At 40.4% G+C, this 13,265-nt stretch overlaps 1 protein-coding gene across 1 annotated transcript; it reads left to right on the forward strand.

Annotated features, from left to right (window-relative positions):
* The first annotated feature begins 12,063 nt into the window (after positions 1 to 12,063).
* On the forward strand, positions 12,064 to 13,017 carry LOC142430905 (olfactory receptor 7G1-like). The gene has a single exon (XM_075535965.1). It carries the CDS (start codon positions 12,079 to 12,081, stop codon positions 13,015 to 13,017), a length of 939 nt encoding a protein of 312 aa, XP_075392080.1. The 5' UTR covers positions 12,064 to 12,078.
* Positions 13,018 to 13,265: the final 248 nt, after the last annotated feature.

Genomic DNA, 13,265 nt, shown 5'->3' on the forward strand with positions numbered 1-13,265 from the left:
AGTAAGACAACACAGAAGAAGCACACCAATCTGTGTGATTCAATGACTGTCAATAATAAAATCCAAATCCAGAGAAGGGCATTCTATGGAATTTAAATTCGAAACCTCTGTTTTTCACAAGGCTATTGATGACATTGGAAGCCCCAAATCCATATTCAGTGTCCCCCACATTCATTAAGCCTCCAGTGAATCCCCTCTCCCCATAGAACAGAGATGTGACCAGTCTTGCTATCAAACAGAGCTTAAAATGTATTACCTTATCATTTGACCTTTCTTTGAACTCATTTTAAATTTGCTCCAGTTTTTAATATTCTCTACTTTCTTTTCAATTGAAGTGTCTCTGTTTTATTTCACCATTGTTGTTAGTTTGTCTATTGATTTGTAGGTATTTCTGTATATGAAAACAAAAATAAGTACAGCTATAGAAACAGTAACTTGATTAACAGTTACCTAGGGGCGTGGCCAGGCAGGTTGGGGAAAAATGGGGAGTTAACAATAATGACTATAAAAAGGAGAAAATGTTCTAAAACTGTGGCAATGACTGCTCATCTCTTCACAATATGATTAAGCCAATGAATTGTATGATATGTGAATTGTATGCCAATAAAACTATTAAAAACAAGACAATCTATATGGATTATTTAAGCCAATATATTATTCATTGTAGGCACTCAATAAATGTTAAGATTAAAAGTATTAGTACCAATTTTGGGGTATTTATGGGCAGGATTAGGGAAATGATTTTTCCAGTAAATACAAAAACGCTAAACTGTAAGTCAGAATCCTCTCTGTATGTGTGGCTGTAAGAACAATGAAGGTCTAACAGGGGAATTAAGGAACTGCAGAGAATCTTCTATCCTGTTCATCAAATGGGTTAAAAGCTCATGGGAGAAATGTGCATGTCACTACTGGAGGCCAGGTAGCAAAATCTCTTCTAGTGCTGAGGTTCCCTCAATGATGACCACAGCTTTGCTGCTGAGGTGAGCTTCCTGAGCCCCTCGCTCAAATGGAAAATTTATGCACCTAACCCAAGCACTACTGCTTTGAATTTGAAAGGAGACATCTCCATCTCTACAATGATCATTTTAACAGTTATCTTGAGATCCTTATGTACTCAAGTCTGAGAAGCCTTATTTTCATATTGGAAGACCATACTTAGAATCTGGAATGCATAAGGCATTTCCTCAATTTTACTTGGGAAAATAACACACACACATATATATATATACACATATATACGTATATATTAGTGTGTAAAATATGCCTGTTTTTCTCAAAATGTCACTATAATGATAAAATATATGTCCATCATTAGGTTGTAAAATAAGTTATTATCAAGACCGTAGCATCCACAAAAGCAGTTTCCCAATCACAATCATTCCTCACTTCCATTGAGAATCACGATCCTGTGAATCCTATGCAATTCACCACTGAAATTGCTAGAATTTCAGAATATTTGTACTGCAAACACTGGCAGTATCAAACCATTTATTGTATCTTTTTATTCTCCCATATATATCTGCTTATAATTTGTTAAGAAAGTTTGGATCTTGTTGAGCTTGTCAAAAGTTTGTTGTTGTTTTACTGTGGCAGAACACACATACTATAAATTACCATCGAAAATATATTTTAAAGTATAATTCAAAAGCTTTAAATGCATTTACAACTGCCTCTTGATCCATGTGCAGGTTCCTCAGGTGCACAATGAAGTATCCTGGAACTCTCATTCTTCTCAAGGTCATCCATAGTTTGTTATGATCCTCACAGTTCAGTTCATTTGCATAGTCATTAAAGTACAAGTAACATTATCCTGATGTTATTTGTTTTCAGCCAAGATTCATCTTCTGAATCTGGCCTGAATTTCTGGAAGCTCACAGTCAATGAACCGCTTCAAAAGTTGTTTTATAATTTTCAGCAAAATTTTAGAATTATGTAATATCAATCATATCATTCTATAATTTGCGCATTCTGTTGAATCATCTATGTCTGCAATGGATAAAAACATGGATCTGGTTTAGTCAGGGGGCCAAGTCTTCCAAATTTCTTGGCATAGATGAGTGAGTGCTTCCAGTACATTATAAGCTTGTTGAAACATATCAATTGGTATTTCATCATGTCCTGGATCCTTGTTTTTGGCTAATGCTTTCAGTGTAGCTTGAACTTCTTCCTTCAGTACCATTGGTTCTTGCGCATATGACACCTCTTGAAATGATTGAATGTTCACTAGTTCCTTTTGATGCAGTGATTCTGTGTGTTCTTTTCATCTTTTTGTGTGTTCTGAATAATTCAATATTTTTCCCACAGACTCATTCAATTTAGCAACTTTAAGCTTGATTCTTTATTTAGTTCTTTCTGTTTAAGATATGCTGATTTTTTTCTGACGTTTTGGTTTCTAACCCTATGTCTTTGCACATTGCATTGTAATATTTTATTTCATCTTCTTGAGCTTCCTATGAAATTGTCCTATTGAATTCTTTGACTTCATAATTTCTTCCAATTACCTTAGCTACTCTATAATTAGAAAACAGGTTTCAGAGTCTTTTATGTCATCTGTTTTTAGAGTAAATAGCCTTTTCCTTTCTTCATGTTTGGCATTCTCCCATGCTTCTTCAGATTTTCCTCTATCAACATTCAACGAGTTGAATTTCTTCTTGAGATATTCTTGAAATTCAGGTGGGAATGTACTGAAGGTCATATTTAAGCTATCAGGGACTTGTTTACATCTGACAGTGTGAGATATGACAACATAATAATAACTTATAAATTATCAAGGGTTCATGGGGGAGGAGGGAGTGGGGAGGGAGAGGAAAAATGAGGAGCTGATAGCAAGGGCTGAAGTAGAAAGCAAATGTTTTGAGAATGATGAGGAAAACAAATGTACAATTGTGCTTGACATACAATGTATTTATGCATGGATTGTGATAAGAGTTGTATGAGACTCCAATAAAATGACTTAAAACAAAAAAGAAATTCGTTCTGAATCAGAGTTTCTAAGCACATGGAAGCAATGATGGAGTCAAAGAGCTGAAGAGAAAATTTCAAAGGACAGTTCTAGAAGAAAAAGTAAAATGTTATAATGAAATGTGCGAAGATCTATAGTTAGAATAACCAAAAAGTAAAACATGCTCGGCGTATTTTAAATAGAAAGAATTCAAAAGAATATGCAAGCTTCAATTGCAATGTTGAAGGATACTATGGACAAAATACCGAGTGATGCAGAAAGCAGCAAGAGAAGATGGAAGGAATATACAGAATAACTGTACCAAAAAGAGCTAATCAATATTCAACCATTTCAAGAGGCAGCATACAAGCAAGAAACAGTACTAGTGGTCCTGAAGGAAGAAGTCCAAGTTGCACTGAAAGCGTTAGCCAAAAACCAGGCTTCAGGACTTGCTGGAATACCATTGAAATGTTTCATCAAGCTGATAAAGCGCTGGAGCACTTACTCTTTGAAGTGCTACAATTTGGCCAACTGATAGGAAGAGGACCATATTTGTACCCATTTCAAAGAAAAGTGACCTAACAGATTGCTCAAATGATAGCATACATACAAGTAAATCACATACAAGTAAAATTTTGCTGAAGATCATGCAAGAATGATTGCAGCAGTACATTGACAAAAAAGCTGCGGTTAAGTTTATGCCAGATTCAGAAGGGTATGAAACATCACTGATGTCAGATGGATCTGGACAGAAAGCAGAGAATATCAGAAAGGTGTTTACATGTGTTTTTATTGACTATGCCAAGGCATTTGATTGTGTAGATCATAAGAATATATGGACAACCTTGAGAATGAGAGAAATCTTAGAATACTACATTAAGCTCATGCAGAACCTGTACAATGGCCCAAGAGGCAGTTGTGTGCATACAACAAAGGACTAATGTAAGGCTTAATATCAGGAGGCTCATTATCAACCTATGATATTCAGCTGACTGTCCTTGCTCGATGAAAGTACGCACTTGCTGATGAAGAGCATGCTGTACTCACAAAGATCTGCTCCAGTTTTCTAATATGTGCAAGCAGAAGCCTGGGGAATATCCCTGGAATGGTTACTAAGGGTGTGGGATACTGGTTCAAGAAATGTAATATTAGACCAGTCTGAATTTCTGGATATGGGACCCCTAAGCACAGATTCTTCTTTCAATGTCTCAGCGAGAGAGGCTAAGAGGGGATCAAATTCTTTATTTGGTTGGTTCACTGAAGCATGGATGGCCAGATGACCTAATTTAGACCAACTTGAGGTACCTCACCTAGCTTGGTACACTGTAGAAGAAGGCATCCAAAAGCCTAAGAAAATGGGTACTTAGGAAAATGGGATCTATCAGGATATTCTCATAGACCAAAAAAGAGGGTGTCCTGAGGACATACCCTTCACCACAACCATAAGGAACAAGTTTGTGAAGTGGGCCCCAGCAGCTCTGAAGACTCCTGTGATTGCTATTTTATGTGCCCCAGGATGAAGAGTGGGCACTGCCCTAAGCAAAGTCCAACATTTGCCCACAATGGGGGTGATTGGTCCCGGTGATGGTAGAGAGCAGGTGTCAGCACTAAATCAACAGAGACAGGGTGGATGTGGTTATAATCAACAGCAAGGTTTCTGTAGTAATCAAAGCAACCTGTCTTGTGTGGATTTATGGTATTGTCTACTTAGCCACAGTGTCCCTAGTAGTGAAATACATGGGAAAACTACTAAATATTTATGTGATCTATAAGGTGGAAGAATGCTAGATCAGGTGAACAACAGAATAGACAGTCCCGATCATTCAATCAATTCCCAGACCTGAGCCAGTTTACAGGTCCCTAACCCCTTGAATGAAGGGAAGACCAGGTCCCTTTGAAGGAGGACCGTGCTACATTATACCAAAGGTTTATACGGTTAGTCTTTCTTACTAGCTGTCCCCAAAGGGACCTGTGGCCTTTCACACGAGTGACTGTTCATTGGAGGAAAGGAAAGAATCAAACTTTTGGGGGATTACTGAATACTGGCTCTGAACTGACAATAATTCCAGAAGACCCAAAGTGTTTCGAAGGCCCATCAGTCAGAGTCATTAATGGAGTTTTAGCTCAGATACACCTCACTGAGGGTCCAGTGAGCCCCAAACCCACCCTGGGGTTATTTCCCCAGTTCCAGAAGGCATCATTGGGATAGATGTACTTAACTGGAAGAACCCCCATATTGGATCCCTGAAATGTCGAATAAGGGTTATCATGGTAGGAAAGGCCAAGGGGACTCCATTAGAACTGCCATTGCCTAGGAAGATAGTAAGCCAAAATCAGTAGTGCATTTTTGTGGGGATTTCAGAGATCAGTGTCACTGTCAAAGACTTGAAAGATGCAGGGGTGATTATTCCTACAACACCCCTGTTTAACTCAGCAATTTGGTCTGTAAAGAAAACAGATGGATGCTGAAGAATGACAGTGGATTATCATAAACTTAACCAGGTGGTGACTCTGATTGCAGCTGCCATTCCAGATGTGATTTCATTGCTTGAGCAAATGAATACTTCTCCTGGTACCTGGTATGCAGCTATTGATCTAGCCAATGCCTTCTTCGCAATACCAGTCTCAAAGGACCACCAGAAGCAGTTTGCCTTCAGCTGGCAGAGGTAACAATACACTTCCACAACTCTCCCCCAGGGGTACATCAACTCTTGCACTCTGTGCCATAATTTAGTCCAAAGGGACCTTGATTGTCTGTCTATTCCACAAAATGCCACACTAGTACATTATATTGATGACATTATGCTGACAGGACCCACTAAGGAAAACATCAAATACTGTAGATTCATTGTACAACGTCTGCATACAAGAGATTGGAAAATTAACCTAATGAAGATTCAGGCACCCTCCACTTCAATAAAATTTCTAGGGTTGCAGTGGTGTGGGGCATGTCAAGGTTTTCCCACTAAAGTGAAGAATATGCTATTGCATCTGGCCTCCCTAACAACTAAACAGGAGGCACAACGCCTAGTGGGCCTCTGGATTTTGGAGGCAACATATCCCTCACTTGGGTGTTCTACTTCAACATATTTATTAAGTGATATGAAAAGCCTCCATTTTTGAGTGGGGTCCAGAACAAGAAAAGACTGCCACAGCTTCAGGCTGCTGTGCACACTTATTTGCCACGGGGACCATACGATCCAGCTGACCCAATGGTGCTAGAGGTGCCCGTTGTAGATAAAGGTGCAGTGCGGTCTTTGGCAGACCCCTATTGGTGAATCACAGTGTAGACCATTAAGATTTTGGAGTAAAGTCCTTCCATCCTCAGCAGACAACTACTCTCCCTTTGAAAAATAGCTGTTGGCCTGTGACTGGGCCTTGGTGGAAACTGAATGCCCCACCATGGGCCACCAAGTCACCATGAGACCTGAACTGCCCACCATGAACTGGGTACTGTTGAACCCACAGTCATAAAGTTGAATGTGGGCAGCAACAATCCATTGTTAAATGAAAGTGGTATATACAAGATTGGGCCAAATTAGGACCAGAAGAGACAAATAGGCTGCATGAAAAAGTGCTCCAAATGCCCACAGTCTCCACTCCTGTCACATTGCCTCCTTTCTCCCAGTCTGCATCTAATGGCCTTCTGGGGAGTTCCTTACCATACTTTAACTGAAGAACAAAAAAGTCATGCTTGGTTTACGGATGACTCTGCACGATATGCAGGTGCAACTCGTAAGTGGACAGCAGCAGCACTACAGCCCCTTTCTGGGATCTCCCTAAAGGACAGTGGTGAAGGGAAATCTTACCAATGGGCAGAATTTTGAGCAGTGCACCTGGCCGTTGAGTTTGTATATAAGGACAAATGGCCACATGTGAGGCTGCATACTGACTCATGGGCTGTGACTAATGGCTTGACTGGATGGTCAGGGAATTGGAAGGACCATGATTGGAAAATTGGTTATAAAGGGATTTGGGGAAGAGGTGTGTGGCTAGACCTCTCTGAATGGGCCAAAAAAGAAAAAGTAACTGTCTCATGCGAACGCTCACCAAAGGGTTACCTTTGAAGAGGCGGACTTTAATAATCAAGTGCATAAGATGACATGCGCTGTGGAAACTGGTCCTCCACTTTCCTCTGCCACTCCTATCATTACCCCATGGGCATATGAACAAGTGGACATGATGGCAGGGATGGAGGTTATGCATGGGCACAGCAACATGGATTTCCACTTACCAAGGTTGACTTGGCCACTGCCAGTGCTGAGTGACCCATTTGTCAGCAACAGAAGCCACCCAACATTAAGCCCAAGATATTCCTCAGGGAGATCAACCAGCAAGTTGGTGGCAGGTTGATTACATTGGACCATATCCATCATGGAGGGAGCAGTGTCTTGTTCTTACTGGAATATACATCTACTCTGAATAGGGATTTGCCTTCCCTGCATGCAATGCTTCTGCCAAAACTATCATTTGTGGACTTACAGAATGCCTCATCCACCGGCATGGCATCCCACATAGCATTGCTTCAGATCAAGGAACTCACTTCACAGCAAATGCAGTGTGGCAATGGGTCCCCGACCATGGAATCCACTGGTTGTGTCATGTTCTTCATCATCCTGAAGCAGCTGGCTTGATAACACAATGGAATGGCCTCCTAAAGACACAATTACAGTGCCAACTAGGTGGCAACAATTTGTGGGGCTGGGGCAATGTTCCCAAGGAAGCTGTATATGCTATAAACCAGAAGTCAATATATGGTGCTGTGTCTTCAATAGCCAGAATTCATGGGTCCAGGAACCAAGGGGTGGAAGCTGGAGTGGCACCACTCACTATTACTCCTAGTGATCCACTTGCAGCAATCTTGCTTCCTGTCCCAACAGCCCTGTGCTCCTCAGTTCTGAAGGTCCTGGTCCCGAAGGAAGGAACTATCCTACCCAGAAACAGCACGGATTCCACTGAACTGGCAGCTGAGAATGCCTCCTGGCCACTTTGGGCTTCTCATGTCTTTGGATCAACAGGTCAGGAAGGGTATCACTGTACTAAGTAGTGTGATTGATCCTGATTACCAAGGAGAAATTGGAGTGGTGCTACATTAAGGAGGTAAAGAAGAATATGTCTGGAATCCAGGAGATCCCATAGGTCGACTCTTAGTACTACCATACCCTGTGATTAAAGTAAATGGTAAGTTACAGCAACTTAATCTTGACGTCTAATGATCCAGACACTTTAGGAATGAAGGTCTGGGACACCCCACTGGGCAAAAAAACATAGCCAGTTGAGTTGCTTGCTGAGGGCAAAGGTAATACAGAATGGGTAGTAGAAGTAGATAGTTCTACCTATCAGTTACAATCACATGATCAATTGCAAAAATGAGGGTTGTGATTGTCAGTTTATTTTCTTTATATGTGTTATTGTATATCTTTCCTTTGTTCATGTATGATGTATCAGATACAATTGGACTCAGTGTGTTTTCATTTATATGTATGATAGATTTTGATGTTAAGTGTAAGTATGATTTCATTAATGTCTGGATATTATGTATGGTTAAAAATTTGTGTACAGGTACCAAGTTGGCACGGGGAGGATTGTGATAGGTTGGTTTATTGTGCCAACCTGGCCAAGGAACACATGTGGGATTAATTGAAGGGCAGAGAGATAAATGGCTCAACAAGTCTTGTCTTTCTTGTCTCTTGCTTTTTGATCATCGGACCAGTGTGCGGCTGCCTTAACATGTTCTCTGCCTCAATTTGCAAGCTACACTACCTATGGGACACCTAACCTGTGGACTGTATCCCTGTAGTTTGAGGTTCCTTCAAACCTGCTTTGCCACACTCCTGGAGTTTACATCACTTGAGCTGGGGACTGTTGGATGATGTCATCTGGCTGACTGTTGGTGACCTGCCTTGCTGTTTGCTGCTTGTGGCAAGATAGACTGAATTGCTTCACAGAGGACTACCTGGTGGCCCTTACGACTTGAAGGACTGCCAAAGTATTAACTATCTCATGGAAGTGAGTTGGACTGACACATTTGTACTGCTTTATAGATTAACTGTCTATTTCTTATGTTGTGTGTGTGCATATATATAATAAGTGTCCTGGTTTTGTTTCTCTAGAGAACCCTGTCTAACATACAGTCTTAAGTATGCATCTACAAGTATGAATCATATAAAGAAAACCAAAATGTACACAACTGAACCAGTAGATCTAGTAGCTCATGATGAACAGAGAAAAGACCAAATTTGTCAAGGATAGCATCTAGATTGGATCCACAATCGATGTTCATAGAAGAAGCAGTCGGGAGATCAAAGGACACATTGCTTTGGGTAAATCTGTGGCACAATATCTCTTTAAAGTTTTGAAAATCAAGGATGTTACCTTGAGGATTAATGTATATCAGATTCAAGTCATGGTGTTTTCAATCGCCTATGTTCATGTGAAAGTTGGACACTGAAGGAAGATTGAAGAAAAATCAAAGTATTTTAATCATGGTACTAGTGAAGAATATTGAAAATAACATGGACTACCAAATAAACAATAGATCATAATGCTCCTTAGGAGCAAGGATGATAAGACTTCATCTAACATATTCTGAACATGTTGACAAGGGAGCAGTCCATTATGCTTGATAAACTAGGGGCACAGCAGAAAAAAATAGGAAGATTTTTAACAGGATATGTTGATACTATAGCTGCATCAATGAGTTTAAAATCTAAGAACTATTGTGAGGATGGGACAGGACTGGGAAGTGTTTAGTTTTGTTGTAAACAGAGTCACAATGAAGCATAAATGGCTCAATGACACCAAAAAACATACGCTGAGGTACAATGCTGACTGGAGGTTATGATTCTTGATCTTCATCAGCAAGTACTTCAAATCCCTCTGGCTTTCAGTATGTACGGTTTTACCATCTTCTTACCACAGAGTATGAATAAGCCTTACCCAATTCTGAGGCTGTGTATGTGAAACAGTTACAAAGAGGCAAATGTCACTGAGCTGATCTCTCAGGGCTCAAGAATCAGCCGTTCTGAGTTACATCTTCTATTTTCATGTTTGTCTTGGAGGATTTGCCATGTCTTGGGATCAAAGTGACATTGAGAGTGTTTGATTAATGAGCAGCTTTGGATATTAAATCCCAAGAAACACAGAGATTACAAATGATGTACCTGGAATCACCTCACTTAACAGTCCTTCCCCAGTTAGGAAGCAACGCATTCAAGACACTATCCACAGACCATCCTGTTGTTACGGAGCCCAGTACCTCACTTCATCCTTCTGCCTTTCCTAAGGACAACAACTTCTATCCACATCACCTATCATCCAGGACAGATGTCAAGTACCATTCTTCAATGATGCCAACAAGGTAACCTAAAGGCTGTCAATATTTGGAAATGAAGAAAAGGGTTTTTAAAATTATTTTATTGGGGTTTGCACAACTCTTATCACAATCCTTACACACATGCATTGTGTCAAGCATATTTGTACATTTGTTAACATCAACATTCTCAAGCATTTGCTTTCTACTTGAGCCCTTGGTATCAGCTCCTCACTCAGCTCCTCATTTATCCCCTCAGTCCCCACCAATCCTTCCTCAGAAACGCTTGATAATTTATAAATTATCTTGTCATGTTTTTCACTGTCTGATTACTCCCCTCACCCACTTGTCTGTTGCCTGTCCCCCAGGGAGGGGGTTATATGTGGATCCTTGTGATCGGTGCCCCTTTTCTACCCCTGCTTTCCCCAATGTGTGGAAGACAAGTGTTTGAATACGGGTTCATCCAGAGGAATGGTCTACGTGAAGACAGTAAACACATGATATGACAGGAATCAAGTCATCCCCGAACACCTGACTCTCTCCTGTTTCCTTTGATAGTTCCTTGTATCCTTGCACCTGTCTCTCTCCCCAGTGGCAAGGACAATTTTTCTGCTGAAGAGAAATATGCCTCTTCTTAAACATGATGACTCTCATTCACCATAAAAAGAATGTTATTAAATATCAGAGAAAATGACATTCTTGTTATGGTGGATGATATTTTATCAACACCACCATATCTTTCTATTCGTACTTCTTAACACACATTTATATTACAGATTTCAGCACTATCTAAATGAAACCAGTTTTTACAAAATTATTTGATAAGCCAAAATGGAATAAAACAAAGCAGCAATTGCCATTAATTTATAAGGGGATTCACAGCCCCCAAAACACAATCTAATGAATAGTACCAGAGAACACAGAAAACCCAAAATAACACTAACATGTAGTGCTTAGTGACACAGCTCAAAGCTGTGGCCACTTGATGCTGAGATGCTGAAATTAATTCCCAGGAAAGGAGTTGGCAAGGTCACTCTTACTTCTCCAGACACGTGCTGCCTCTTTAATGACTTGCTGCAAAATAAATCTGGTGCACTCCTTTTGCTTTATGCCTTGCTGGTGACAAAACAACATCAACTCTAATTTATTTTGCAAAAACAGATTAATGTAGGCCTGACACTGTAAATTAAGCAATGGGCTAGTGATGCCAAGGTCTAAAATTCAAATCCACCACTTCTGCCAACGGAGAAAAATGGGCTGTCCACTCCTATAAAGATTTATTGTCTCTGAAATCCTCAGGAATGGCTCTCCTCAGTTGTTAGGGTCTCTGTGCTTAAGAGCTGACTCAATGGCAGTGGGTTTGGATTTTTGGTTTCATAAAGACATAGTGGTGAAAAGTGGACTTATGAAAATTGGGGGCTACCTGTGGAAGGATTTCCATTGCCAAGTTCTAATCTCTGGGGAAAAGACAGACTTATCAAGCTGCCTCTGGGTCCATTTTATCCTACAAAATGTCCAAATCTTTAAAGTAATAATACAAGTAATACATAAGATCAACCATAAGAAGATCAATAAACAAATAATAGTAGTAAATTTTAAACCTCTCTCTCTCTGTCTCTCTTTTCCAGAGCAAATACATGGTGATTCTTTGCTCCACTAGTTTCTGGGATTTTTTTTTTAATTTTGCAATATATAGCCAAATGACATACACAAAAACAGAATCAATTTTGCAATCCCTTCCATTCCTCACATTCTCATCCTCAAATGGTGTGCATGGCATTTGATTGTCTGGTTACCTCACCTTTCTATCAGATTCATCAGCATTATGGAACGTAGAAACCAAACAAGTGTTTCGGAATTCCGTCTCCTGGCACTGACAGAAGATCCGGAAATGCAGCCCATCCTCTTTAGCCTGTTTCTGTCCATATACCTGGTCACTGTCCTGGGAAACCTGCTCATCATGTTAGCTGTCACCTCTGACTCCCACCTCCACACCCCCATGTACTTTTTCCTTGCCAATCTCTCCTTTACTGACATCTGCTTCAGCACAACCACCATCCCAAAGATGCTGGTGAACCTCCAAGCAGAAATCCAGAGCATCACTTATGTGGAATGCCTCACTCAGGCCGGCTTTGTCCTGGTTTTTGCTAGTTTGGAAAGTTTTCTCCTTTCAATAATGGCCTATGACCGCTATGTGGCCATTTGTCACCCACTGAGGTACACAACTATTATGAACCCACATTTTTGTTGCTTATTGATATTACTTTCCTGGCTAATTAGCTTGGGGGATGCACTGCTCCACGGTCTGATGTTGTTACAATTGTCCTTCTGCACAAACTTGGAAATCCCTTACTTCTTCTGTGAAGTGGTTCAAGTCATCAAGGTGGCCTGCTCTGACACACTCATCAATAACATCGTCTTATATTTTGCAGCAGGTATACTGGGTGCTGCTCCTTTCTCTGGAATAATTTTCTCTTATAAAAAAATTGTCTCCTCTATTTTGAGAATGCCATCAGCAGGTGGAAAGTATAAAGCTTTTTCTACCTGTGGATCTCACCTTTCTGTTGTTTCCTTGTTCTATGGGACAGCTTTTGGTGCGTATATTAGTTCCACATTCACACGCTCCTCTAGAGAGACTGCAGTAGCTTCAGTCATGTACACCGTGGTCACTCCCATGATGAATCCCTTCATCTATAGCCTGAGAAACAGGGACATGAAAGGAGCTTTGAGAAACATCATCAGGGGCATGCCTGCTTTGCAATGATTCCATTGTCAGCTCACATTTGGATTTCTAGATTGCTTCAGAGTTAAAGGGTACACAAGACCGCACACCTGACTATTCCTCACATCACTGTCTTCTTCTAGAATGAAGAGATTACATTACGGTTCAGTGCAACTCAACTTGCAGTTGAAACTTGGCTCTTCTCTTTGTGCAGCTCTGTGCTATTTGGCAAATGGTTTCTACTTAAAAATCATTTTATTGGGGGCTTGTACAATTCTTATCACAATCCA

Source organism: Tenrec ecaudatus, chromosome 1 (genome assembly GCF_050624435.1).
Source record: "Tenrec ecaudatus isolate mTenEca1 chromosome 1, mTenEca1.hap1, whole genome shotgun sequence".
Lineage (NCBI taxonomy): Eukaryota > Metazoa > Chordata > Mammalia > Afrosoricida > Tenrecidae > Tenrec > Tenrec ecaudatus.

What these genes read in the sequence shown, in the direction of transcription:
- LOC142430905 (XM_075535965.1), top strand. Translation starts at nt 12,079, where the DNA reads ATGGAACGTAGAAACCAAACAAGTGTTTCGGAATTCCGTCTCCTGGCA.